Consider the following 13,623-nt stretch of genomic DNA (forward strand, 5'->3'; position numbering starts at 1 on the left):
ATCCACCCACCGCTGCAGTGAAATAAAATTTGCCATCTCAATTGCCAGCCTTACCATAATGAGGCAACAAAGCCAAGCAAGAAGTTAGACTGAAAATCCAAGTATAAGCTTTAATCAAGGTACAGACATCATAGTGTTCAATGAAATATCTTGTCACAAGGTACAAAAATACTTCGTAAGTTAAGTAATTTTTCCTTCACAAATAATGTACAGATATTATGTACTGTAAGCCCTACAATTCATTTCTATATCATATCCATTGTGCATCTTCTTAGAATTTCATCTCCTTTAGGATTAAGTGGTCTATTCTGAAAAGGATTCTCCCCAGTTCCCTTTCCAGACCACCTTGAAACACAGCAGAGTTTTGCTGGGCTGAACTGTCAAGTAAACACGATACATTGCTGTCTAAGGTAGTGACTGGTGAAGGGCCTGATCCTGTAAACATACATGAATAACTTTATTGATGTGAGAGGTAAACGGGTGGGACAACGCACATGAGCAAATTTACTAACATGCACAAATGTTTGCAGGATCAGGCTCTATAGCAAGAAAGAGTTCAGCCAATCAGAACCTCATGCTTTGAAAAGCAGTCCCCCATATCTTGTAACTATCCTCTTTGAAAATAAGTAAGCAATTCTGGGGCCCTGCATTCGTGGTTGATTAGCTTCATGTTCAGAATTAATCTGACTTTGGCCAAGGGACAGCAAATCTTTTTGGACAAAAAGGAAAGAGATAAAGAGGTTATAAATTGATCAGCAGGATCCATCTCAAAATGGATGTTGCTCAGGATGTGGTGTGTTCCACCCTGAAGTAGGCCAGGAATATTAAAAACATGTTAACTGTTAATGGTAAGTTAATCACTAAGAAAACACAATCCTTCTTCCATTTGCCATCACCACTCTTGTGCTGAAGCAGATTTGCTGAGTTACTTTAAAGATGATTCTTCTTTGGAGGCCAGGAGAAGTATTTTAAAATATGAACCTCTCAAATTGCAACAATACATCTTACGCAGTACTGTGGGAGCTGGTGCAAAGGAGTCTGGAGTGTCTATGAGGGACAGTTTGAACATTGGAATCAAAGTATGAAAAAGGTTGAGAATCCTTGAACTAGACACTGGGATTGATGTAGAACAGAAAAAATGCCACACGGATCTGGGTGGGAAGAGCATGGAATTCAAATCCCTTCTGTCCAAAAGAAATCCTTCATATCAAAATCACGGAAATTTTGCGCAGGCCAACTGCAGTACTCTTTTTGCTCCATTTCAGAGTTTGGCAGTCTCTTTAATGTTTGATGATAGGCCAGCCACAAACGAAGACTACAAGGAAGATGTGTATGGGGGGTGGGAGGGTGAATGAAGGGGAGGGGCTAGGTTCCATGCCCTCCAGCTATGCACAAAAAGATGGCATCTGACCTGGTTTTCTTGGTAGTACGGTCTTAGACAGGCACTCTGTTCTCTTTGGCCCACTTCTTCATGATGCGGATGATATACTCTACCTGAGGGTTACCAGTGCTCCTTAGGAGATGTAGCACTTCCCGCAGTGTCTCTCTGAGAAGACAGAAGACAAAGGTTTAAAGCAGGGTGACGATCACTTGGCTAGAAACAGCTGAAATTTTGGTGCATCTTTACATTCTGAAGGATTGCAAAGCACAGACTCTAGGTATGCAATCTACTTCACCTACAACTGAGGAGGAAGGTGACAGCTAATAAACACCACAGTAAGCCTACACAATTGTATGGGTCAAGAAATAAAGAATATTGTATTTAGTTGCAACTAAAAGGGAAATTCCAAATCAGCAAAAAATTATTATTCATACTGTAGCTTGCCAGGATATAAAAATTAACATTCCTACTCTTGCAAAAAATGCCACAAGACATTTAAAGGCAAGTTGTTAGAGCTTCAGTTTTTCAGGCCATCTGACAGACAACTTCAGCAGCACAGCAACCCCTATTTCAACACTGGAGCACCGCTCAGCACTAATTAGTCAATACGTTTTGACCACATGAAGCATTATGTATTTTTGATTACTAAGAAAGAAGAGTGCTTCCTTCAGAAGCATCAATCCCTGAAATACCCTATGTTTTCCTTGGAGGGTTCCCATTCAACTAATAAGCAGATCAAATCTTGTTTAACTAGAGATATCTGATGAATTAATTCATAGGTTGAGGTGGTTTGCATTTCGGGGGAACACGACCTGACATAACAAGTAAATCAGTTTGTTTCTCAGATGTCTGCCATCTCCATGAAGAATTCAGATTTTGTGGAAAGATTAACTCAATTCCAGTTCAGCGATTGAGGTGGACTAGTGTATCTGCACTACCTTAATAAGGAGTACTGTTAGAAAATGGAGGGCAGACAAGGGAGACAGTAACAGATGTGAGGGCTATGGGTGCTCCTGTTTTCTTGAAAGGTATGCATTAAAGAAAGCAACTACAACTCCTCTTCTGTGTGGCCCCAAATGGGGGGAAAAATAAAAATTCTAGAGATTATGTGAATCTTAACTGAAACGTAGAGAAACTCTGCCAGAGGGAAAATTGGAGGGTGCATTAATTATGCCACTGCTTACAGAGCTTGGTCACCCGGCAGCACAGTAGACTTCTTACTGCAGAACAGGAACAGAAGGTATCCCCTCTATCCTTCCCCATTCCCCTATCCAGTGAGGTAGACCAAAAGCAAAACAATCAATAAAATCAATGGGAAGGACCATTTCCTCTTTTCTCTTGGAGGTTTAATCAAACCAATATCCAAGCTAAGCTTGGATTGAACAAAATTTGCAGAAATAGGGATTGGGCCTTCACTAAAAACATTCATTTATCATTCAGAAACATGTTCTTCGTCCCTCCTGGAGTTGTGAGTAACCATCCACCTATTTTAATTCTGCCATCCTTGAAATTCCAAGACCAAGGAGGAGTGGATAGACTTCCATCCACAGGCCATCAGTACCTCTCCCTAATCAGTGAAATGAGGTCCTCTCTCCCTGCCTTTAGGGAATAAGCATGCTGTGTCTGTAGTTTAGCTACTATAAGAACAATGACCAGCAATCTATTTGGGATCCCTGCAGTGCAGAGCACTAGCTGATGGACTATCCTCCACAACATATCCTGTCCCTGTTGGGCTGGAAGCTAGAGACCAAAAATGGTTATTGAGTGTGCAACTACTGGGTCAGCACAGGTCTCTTTTAAAAGACAAAAAAAATGGAGGGTTAGGGGACATCTGTTCCTGTTGTCATGCATCGCTTCACAAAAGCAGCTGTCACTGTGGTTCTAGCTACAGCTAGCTGGGAACGGAAGACTAACGAGAGAAGTTCATACACAGCAACAGTACGTACTTGGGTTCTTGGCCAGCTAAGATCATTTGGAAGATGCCCACACAGGCACCCCTCTTGCCTTCCCAGTATTCAGGATTAGGGTCCAGTCTCTCCAGAACATCAAAGGCTTTGGCTGAATAGTAAAACTGGCCCATCTGCATTGGAAGAAAAAAAAAAACGTTACACATTTCAGGTCACAAGACTGCCCATACAGAATGAGATCCAAAGTTACGGGCTGGTTCTGATGCTGTTTGTCTGGTGTTAACAAGAGGAACAAGTCATAGGAATAGCATGCATTTTCCTGTTCTTCCCAGGTAGTCTGTAACTAGAACAGGTACATTCCAATTCCACATAGGCTACGTACAGACCAGGAAAATAGATGTTTTATATAACATGATTTTAAACAGGACTTTGAATCTAGTATAGACAAGCCAAGTTGTGGCCTTTACTAACTGGTCATGATCAACTCTATTACCTACTCCCCACTAGAAGAAAAGGAGTACCGGTGGCACCTTAGAGACTAACAAATTTATTAGAGCATAAGCTTTCGTGAGCTACAGCTCACTTCATCGGATGCATTTGGTGGAAAAAACAGAGGAGAGATTTATATACACACACACAGAGAACATGAAACAATGGGTTTATCATACACACTGTAAGGAGAGTGATCACTTAAGATAAGCCATCACCAGCAGCAGGGGGGGGAAAGGAGGAAAACCACCGGTACTCCTTTTCTTTTTGCGAATACAGACTAACACGGCTGCTACTCTGAAACCTACTCCCCACTAGGTAAACCACATTCAACTAACATGAGTTAATAGAGCTAGTCAAAAATGACATCCCTTTATTTTTGTATGTAATGTTGTAGCCATGTTGATTCCAGGATATTAGAGAGATAAGGGGGATGAAGTAATATATTTTATTGGACCAACTTCTGTTGGTGAGAGAAACTTTAAGGCTTACACAGCGTCGTCGACCTGAAGACGAGTTCTGTGTAAATTCGAAAGTTTGTCTCTCTCACCAACAGAAGTTGGTCCAATGAAAGACATTACCTCACCCACCTTGTCTCTCTAATCCCCTTATTTTTGTCAATTTCAATTTTATTTTCAACCAGCCCTAGTCTTTATGCATGACTTTCCCTGTATACCCTAGGTGCAAAGTCCTGTTGAAAAGCATGTTAGTTAAAACAAGTTTATCCACATTTTAAAACATGATGGATTTTCCTAGTCTAGATATGGTCATAAAGACAGCTCTGAAGGCTGCTGGGGTATTAATTCAGAACTAATTTTTACCCCTCAGTATAAAAGTAGAAGAAAAATCAAATGCAGTAGAGTTGTAATTCAGAGCTTTCCTGAACCTACGGGAATATCATGTGTACACCCAACTAGTCCACCTTAGTTATCCACTTGCAGGATAGGTCATGGGGCACCTGGATAGGTACAGATGGGGAACACTCATTTCTTCTCTCGGGCCTTTTCTTAGGTGGGGTTTAAAAGGTGTAATGTGCTAACATGTTTTAAAAGTCTACTGTACATAAGGCAGTGTATATTTTAATATGTGCTAGTTGGTCAAGTTAAAGCCTAGGGCAGTTTAGCCCACATTTACGTATATGCTGCCTTGTCTACACTAGACTTCTAAAACATATTAGTTAGCTTGTGTTAGCAAACACATGCTAACAACCTACCTTTAAATCCTGGTCTAGACACGGCCTTGATTATAGTGGGGAGGACCCATGGGAAATTAATCAGGAAACATAGCCTCAATTCCCTCAGAGGGTATCTAATCACAGAAGCATTTAGCTTCATATTTGTTCTCATAGGAAGAGTGAAAAAAGTTTAAACATGTGCACACCAGTCCTGGGAGAGAGACAATTTCCAGCAATGCACTGCTACATTATCACAGGACAATTATCAATGTGCTTTTGAAATCTTTCATGGCCTGTGTCTCAATCTCAAGGAATGGGCAAGAATCCCAGTGCTAGAGGCTTAGAAGATGTTGATCTCATCTATTAGTTTATTGTACCTACTTTTGAAGGTGGAAAAACAAACATCAGAGCATCTGTGCTAAGACTGACAAGGTAGGTAAGGTAAAACCTTTTACTGAACCAACTTCTGTTGATGGAAGGGACAAGCTTTTGAACTTCACAGAGCTCTTCTTCTGGTCTGTGAAAAGTAAGTGAACCATATGAGCTAAATACAAGTTGGGACAGATTGTTAAGCATTAAGGGGTTTACACATGCTGTAGGAGACCTCTTAGAAGGAAGTGGACAATTAAGGGTTAGCAAGCAGTAGGGTGCATAGGAAATCATAATGAGCCATAAAACCAGTGTCTCAGTTTAGCCCATGATTTGTAGTGTCTAACAGAGTTATTTAATTTAAGTTCCCAAGCTCATCTTTTGAAGCTGTTGTGAAGGTTTCCTTTGAGGATGAGGATTGTGACATCAGATATGGAGTGATCATTGTGTGAAAAGTATTTGCCAGGGGTGATGATGTTTTTGTCTTGTATCATTTTCCTGTGTGAGCTCACTTAAAAGTGTAGTGATTGTCTGGTTTCACCCACATAGTTGTTAGTGCGGCATATGATGCCCTAGATGAGGTACACATGTTGTGCTAGGCATCTGTAGGACCCATGGATCTTGAAAAGTTTGTTGTGTGGGGGTACTGATCAATGTATCAGTGGAGGTATGTCTGCAGGTTTTGCATCTTGTTTTGGCAGGATCTGGTGCCACTTTAAATTGGTGGTCTTTGGGAAGCTTCCTTCTGATGATGAGCTTAGTGAGGCTGGGGGGTTATCTGAAAGCCAGAATAGGGGGTTCAGGAAAGATTTCTTTCAGGATGTGGTCCCCATCATGTATGGGCTGTAATTGTTTTATGACACCCTGTATGTGGGTTTTCCCACCCTGTATTGAAGCAGGTTCTCCTGGGATATCTAAATGGCCCATTCCACAATGTGATCTATTTCTCTGCTGGAGTGTCCTTGTTAAGTGAATTCAGTTTTGAGTGTGATTAAATACCTGGCTGTTGATAACACATTTATTGGTGTGTCTGGGGTGGTTGCAAGAGCTAGGAGGTAAGTGTAGTGATCTGTGGATTTCTTGCATACAATCATTTGTAGGGTCTCATTGCTGAAGCTGACTGTGGTATGCAGGAAGTTGATACTGATGTGAGCGTTTTCTAGAGAGTATGATGGATGGGCAGTTGTGGTTGAAGTTGTGATGGAAATCTGAGGGAACTGAGGTTATCTGTCCAGAGGAAGAAAACATCATTGATGTACCTCATGTATGTCATTGGTTTTATGATGCATTTTTCCAAAAATTTTCCTCAAGGTGGCCCATGAAGAGGTTGGCATACTGGGGGGGCCATCTCAATACTCACGGCTGTTCCCAATATTTGGAGAAAGTGTTTGTTAAATGTGAAATTGCTACGTGTGAGGATGAATTTGATGAGTTTGGTGATGTGTTTAGGTGGATTTTTGAGTGTTATATATTATCTTGCAAGTATTTGAGGCAGGCAGCAATGCTGCCATGGTGAGGAATGTTGGCGTATAGGGAACGTGACATCCATGGTGGCAAGGATGGTGTTCTCGGGGAGGATGTTGATGATGGAGTTTCTGGAGGAAGTCAGTAACATCTTGGAGGAAGGTGGGCCTTTTTGCAGTGAGTGGTTTGAGGATGGGTTCTATGAGACGTAATATTCCTTCAGTAAAAGTCCTGTGGTCAGATATAATGGATCTGCCTGGGTTCATTTGTTTGTGTATCTTGGGAAGCTTGTAGCAGGTCCCTGTGGTGGGTTTGTGGGGGATGAGGTTGTAAGATTCACAGTCTGGGCTGGAAGAGCAGAATCTGCTGTCCCAGAAATAACTCCAATGTATAGCCTCTTGTTGTGTCTGTATTAGATTTTTCTCTTAAAATTTCCCATTTCTCCCACCACTTAAACTCTACTAGAGATAAAAATTGTGATTAGCCCTACTATAGCCCAGTCAGCAGTCTTAACTAGAAGACATGCTGGTTTAAATGTTGACAGATCTCTATCAGCCTCTATACATTATGGAGCTTCACTAAAGGTTGCAATAGTGAGGAATTTTAAGAAGAGGAGCCTGCTGTAGACAAGGCATCTGAGTGTAGGCAAGACCACAGAATTAACAAACTAGATACCAGGCCTCAAAGTGAAGACTCACCTTGTAGCAGTCATTTGCAATGAGTTGCAAGAGACTGAAGGACTCCCCTGAGGTTTCCATCTTCAAGTAGAGCTCCCAGGCCAGTCGAGGCTTCTTATTCATGATATCTACAATGAGAATAGAAAGTTGGAGAAGGTGAAGAAATGCCATAGTGCACTGCCTAGTAACAACAGGACTAAAATGTTCATAATCTTATCACCCACTTCACCAAAGTGCCTACTCCCTACTGACAGACATGGAGTTTGAATGAAAGCTAACCATCCCCTCAGCTACATCAATGATAGTGGTAAAGTGCTACAGTTTGTGAACATAAGAAAGACGAGTTATGAAATCTACACCACGTCAGATTTATATTTCATAGATACAGCACTTACTGTGTTGGAACTCAATGGTCCATCTAGTGGCATCCAGCCTGGTGACACATCAGATCAGTCCATTGCTCTAGCTAGTCTGGTATTCTGCCCCTGACTACAGACAATACCAAATGCTTAACAGGATGAGGGAAAGGGGGATGAAAATAAAACCCAAGAGAAATCTCATAACACATAGCTAGTTATACAATGCTATACATGAAAGAAACAATTCCTGATTTTATGCTTTGAAGCTGAAGTTCATATTGCTCTCATTATCTTAGTTTGCACACAGTAACTACAAAAGTAAATAAGTCCTAGCCACCTAAGTCTGCAGAGTTTTAGACTCAAAAGGTTATCTACAGCTCAACACATGAACCTCTTTAGTTTCAGATACTACCAATAGCTCTAAATTCCATTTCATTGCTCCAAAGAAAGATAAAAATATCCACAAGATCCTTGCCATTGTGCACCCTATGAGGAAATTCTTTCCAGATTCCATAGATCTTGTGGTCATTTTAACAGTGCGTATGTGAGCAAGAACTGCCACCAGCCATTAACCTGATACATCTCTGGTATAACACAACTAGTCATAAGTGCCAGAATAGACTTTTTCATGAATCCCAGTAACAGAGTTTCATCCAATATTTTTAGAGACAGAAAATTCCACAAACAGACCCTCTGAAGGTAAGAAAGTATTTAACCTAAAGTTTGGCTTGTTAATTCCAGGCATATCCCAATGTTTTCTTACTATGAAGGTAAAAAAATCCCCTTGGATCAGGTGTCTGCATCCTCTCAGAGTTCCACCAGATATTCATTCTGTGCACTGGTCATTAATATGGGGAAAATTCGTGTGCTCTTCAAGGTGAGGGAATGCTTGGCATTATGTATACAGAAGTCAAGTGGAGTAACAATCATTTCTGACATTTATCAGAGATACCAATATAAATCCCTCACACTGCACTAGAAACATTCGGCACAACCAACCTCTCTCTATCTGATTCTAAGAAAAACTATAATCTAGGGATAACTACATTAAAAATTACAATAACTTCTCATATGTCTGGGCACAAACTGTCCACCAACTGGAGTCAGGAAGAAATCCACCCTTCCTTCACAACCTACATGGTATAGTATTGTACAAGTAGGTGCATTATGGGGAAGTTATATCCTGTTCTGAAATATCCTGAAATGGCCACCATTGGAGATAATACATAAGAACAGGTAATTATTGGACTCTCCTGGTATGGCAGAAACTGAGACACCAGACTAGATTTTTGTTTCTTCAGCTTCAATAGTAGCACACTCAGCAGAGAGGACACAGGTCTTAGCCGCACATATAATGACCAGATGTCTGAGCACTGAAAACCTCACAAACCATGATTCCTTATGGGGAAAAAATGTCATTATAATTTAGTAAAAACTAGCAATCTGTGCATTGTGACAAAGCTCTGTCCTTGCCTCCATGGGTCCCACATTTCCTGGCGGATTTCGCTAGCCTCAGAGGCTCACTGTGACTCTCCACGTAACCCTTCTCTCTCTAGAGACAAGGCTCACAGTCTACTGAGCCATTTTCATCATAAGCCAGCAAGGGAGGTGAGGAGAAGTTATCCTTCCTTGCACAGTCTCTGTTGTCTCCCAGGCTCAGTGATTAATCGGGGGCAAAGGTCGGGGGGAGGGGAGCGGAGCCCGGGCCCACCCTCTACTCCGGGCTCCAGCCCAGGGACCCTAATAGTATCAGCTATGGTAGCTGACCTTTTAGAAACAGGACATGTACAATTCCCTGGGCTACTTCCCCCACAGCAGCCCTCACTTCCTCAAGCTCCACTTCACCCTTACCTCAGGGCCTCTTTCCTTGTGCCTGATATGGTGTGTACTACTCAGTCTCTCCAACAGCACAACTTCCTCCCTCAGCTCCTGACATGCACACCCACCTCACTAACTGGGAGGCTTTTAACTAGTTTCAGCCAGTCCCTGATTGGCTTCAGGTTTCCCAATCAACCTAGCCTTCTCCCTGCCTTCTGGAAAGTTCTTAATTGGCCCCAGGTGTCTTAATTGACCTGGAGCAGCTGCCATTTCACTTATCCTGGTACCAGGGATTTGTTTAGCCTGGAGCTAATATATCCATCTCCCACTACTTTTCTATAGCCATCTGGCCTTGCCCCATCACATATCCCCCCGCTCTGCTCAACACCATGGAGTTGGGCAACTTGGGACGCCAGGCAATATGCTCCTGACAGACCATCAGCGTTGCCATGGTGGCATCCAGCCTTGTGCTGTATGCGGAACTGGAATGGCTGGAGGGATAAAAACCACCTTGTGACCCATGCATTCTTTTCCTTATTCCGTTGCATCCACTGGAGGGGTGCATGGTCCGTCACAAGAGTAAGTCGCTGGCCTAAGGTAATAACGCAGTGTCTCCATAGCCCATTTGACAGCAAGACATTCTCTCTCGAGTACTGCATATTTCTGTTCTCTTGGGAGAAGCTTTCTTCTTAGGTAGAGGATTGGGTGTTCCTCTTCTCCCACCATTTGCGACAGAACTGCCCCCAACCCCACCTCGGAAGCGTCTGTTTGTAAAATAAATTCCCTGTTAAAGTCCGGGGCTATGAGTACGGGGTCAATACAGAGGGCCGTCCGAAGGTCTGTGAATGCCCCCTCTGCTGCATCAGTCCACTTTACCATGTCTGGACCTCGGGCCTTCACCAGGTCCGTTAGCGGACTTGCCCTAGTGGCGAAGTGGGGAATAAAACGTCAATAGTAGCCTACCATGCCTAGGAACGCATGGACCTGCTTCTTTCGGGTCAGCCGGGGCCAGTTTTGAATTGCCTCTAGCTTATTTGTTTGGGGCTTCACTATGCCCCTTCCCACAATATATCCCAGGTACCTAGCCTCTGCTAGCCCTATGGTGCATTTAGCGGGATTAGCAGTGAGGCCAGCCCACCTTAAGGTGCACAGTACTGCCTCAACTTTCTCCAAGTGGGTTCCCCAGTCTGGCGTATGGATGATGACATCATCTAGGTATGCAGCTGCATAACTAGTATGGGGGCACAGCAGCTTATCTATGAGGCGCTGGAATGTGGCTGGGGCCCCATGTAGCCCAAAAGGGAGGATGGTGTACTGGAATAGCCCAACCGGGGTGGAGAATGCTGTCTTTTCTTTAGCTTCTTTGGTCAGAGGAATCTGCCAGTACCCTTTTGTCAGATCCACAGTAGTCAAGAATCGGGCACTAGCCAGTCGATCAACCAGTTCGTCGATGCGTGGTATGGGGTATGCATCAAACTGGGCTATTTCATTCAGTCGGCGAAAGTCATTATAGAATCTCATGGTACCATCAGGGTTAGGCACTAGAACAATTGGACTGGACCACTGACTGTAAGATTCTTCGATAAACCCTAATTATAACATTTTCTTTACTTCGGCCTTGATTTCTTCTCTTTTGGCTGCTGGGATTCGGTAGGGTCTCAATGTTATCTTGGCTCCGGGGATCGTGTGGATATGTGATAGGTCTCAGTTGTCTGCCCTGGTTTTGTAGAGAACACATCTCGGTTGCGATTAATCATGTCAGCTGCCTCGATCTTTTGGATTGGCGTCAAGTTGGATGATATCCTCACTTGCTCCTGTAAGTTATCCTCCTGGGGAAGGGCCTCCTGCATGACTAAGCATGCCTCTCGATGGTGCCAAGGTTTTAGAAGACTGATGTGGTAAATTTGCTCGGATTTCCAGCGGCCTGGCTGCCGCACCTTATAGTTCACCTCTCCCATGGCTTCGATTACTTCGTAGGGTCCCTGCCACGAGGCTAACAGTTTACTTTCTGCTGTGGGCACCAGTACCATCACCCGATCCCCTGGTTGGAACGGTCGAAGCTTCACTTGGTGTTTATAATGGGTTCGTTGGGTTTCCTGTGCTCTCTCCAAGTGTTCCCGTACAATGGGCGTAACTCGTGCTATCCGATCTCTCATCTGCAGTACATGCTTAACTATGTTCCTTCTGGGATTTGGCTCCTCTTCCCAGGCTTCTCTGGCTATATCCAATATGCCCCGAGGGTGGCATCCATATAGTAGTTCGAATGGAGAGAAACCCGTGGTGGCTTGCAGAATCTCCTGGATGGCGAACATGAGGTAAGGCAATAGGGTATCCCAATCTTTCCCATCCCGGCTCACCACTTTCCTGATCATGGCCTTGAGGGTCCTATTGAACCTTTCCACAAGGCCATCTGTTTGTGGGTGGTATACAGAGGTCCGTAGGGCTTGTACATGGAGCACTTAACAGAGATCTTTCATCAACTTGGACACGAAAGGTGTCCCTTGATCAGTCAATATCTCCTTGGGTAGCCCAACCCGGGCAAAGATCTGTACTAGCTCCTTAGCTGTTGTCTTGGAAGGTGTGTTGCATAGGGGAACAGCTTCCGGGTAACGGGTTGCATAGTCCAGTACAACAAGCACATGTTGGTGGCCCCGAGCTATCTTCTCTAGGGGCCCTACCAGATCCATGGCTATCCATTCGAAAGGAACCTCTATTATTGGAAGAGGTATCAAAGGAGCCCGCAAGTGTGGCGAGGGCTATGTAACTGACACTCCAGACAAGAGATGCAGTATCGCCGGACATCTTCATGTACTCCTGGCCAGAAGAACCTCCGCAGGATCCGTGCCTGGGTTTTCTCTACCTCTAGGTGTCCTCCAAACAGGTGACTGTGGGCGAGACTCAATATGGCTTTTTGATGTTTTTGTGGCACTAGAAGTTGTTGTATCTCTTGTTCCTGCATTTGCACCATGTGGTACAGGAGATCTTTCTTCACTATAAAGTAAGGTCCGGGACTCCGGACCTTCCCATCCACAGGTATCCCATTGATCTCGGCCACCTTTTTCCTGGCGTTATCATATCTGGGGTCCTCCGCCTGGACCCATCCAAAAGTTTCTCTCCCAGGACTAACCTGCCCGAGCTCCCAGGGGCCAGCTTCTGCTCCTTCCAACAGTTTGCCACTGTCCTGGCTGGGAGCAGCCTCTGTCTCACCTTCTGTGGTGGAAGTTTCTCTGTTGGCTGCTCGTGTCCATCTGCCTACTAGGGAGGTCTTCTGGCCCTGGGTCAGGATCCGGGTTCCCAAGGCCTTCGCAGCCTTCCTCTCTTTTTTTGTCTTCCGGGTCTTTTGGGGGGCTGAGAATAGATCCTGAGAAATCTCAGTGAACATCGGGGGTTGACATTCCCCCGGTAACGAGTTGCTGTCCTCAGGGTCCCCACCTCCCTCCAGCCTCTCTGGGGGGAGCAAATTATCAAACCCTGGATAGTCCCTCCCAATGACTACAAGATATGAGAGTTTAGGAACTACGCCCACAGTCACCTCAATGGGGTTTCCCTGAACCTCTATCTCCACTGAGATGGTGGGATAATGGCTCACGGCCCCAGGCATGCACGTCATTGCTACGCGTTTGGCTTGTAGCAGCTGACTACTTTTACCAGCTTACCCGATATGAGAGTGATAGCACTCCCTGAGTCCACAAGCACTGTAGTCTCTGCTCCATTTATCCTCACTGGCCTGGTGTAATTATGCGGGGCCAATGTGACCCCCACGAGGTGGATAAGGGAGCATGGGACCTCCCAATCCCCCAAGTTACATTGCATAGGCTCCTCGGTGCTGGGACACTGTGCTACTATGTGTCCCCACTCCCCACATGCATAACATCTATAGTTGCTTTTAATCACTCCCCTATCCCAGGAGTTAGGGGCTTTAGTCCTGGGGTTCCCCCCACTCAGACCAATCCCTTCCTTCTGGGGTCCCTGCTGGATTTTACCC

The 13,623-nt window shown here is 44.3% G+C and overlaps 1 protein-coding gene across 3 annotated transcripts in view; it reads right to left on the reverse strand.

Moving 5' to 3' along the window:
- Positions 1-90: 90 nt before the first annotated feature.
- Positions 91-13,623, reverse strand: part of TTC26 (tetratricopeptide repeat domain 26) — an 89,725-nt gene continuing 76,192 nt past the window's right edge. For all 3 annotated transcript variants that reach the window (XM_038417694.2, XM_043502555.1, XM_043502551.1), the window contains 3 exons: positions 7,483-7,589; positions 3,328-3,461; positions 91-1,546 (listed from right to left, as the gene is read on the reverse strand). In XM_038417694.2, the coding sequence (XP_038273622.1) occupies positions 1,435-1,546; positions 3,328-3,461; positions 7,483-7,589 (353 nt within the window). In that variant the 3' untranslated portion in view covers positions 91-1,434. The remainder of the gene's footprint in view (positions 1,547-3,327; positions 3,462-7,482; positions 7,590-13,623) is intronic.

This window comes from Dermochelys coriacea, chromosome 1, assembly GCF_009764565.3.
Source record: "Dermochelys coriacea isolate rDerCor1 chromosome 1, rDerCor1.pri.v4, whole genome shotgun sequence".
Lineage (NCBI taxonomy): Eukaryota > Metazoa > Chordata > Testudines > Dermochelyidae > Dermochelys > Dermochelys coriacea.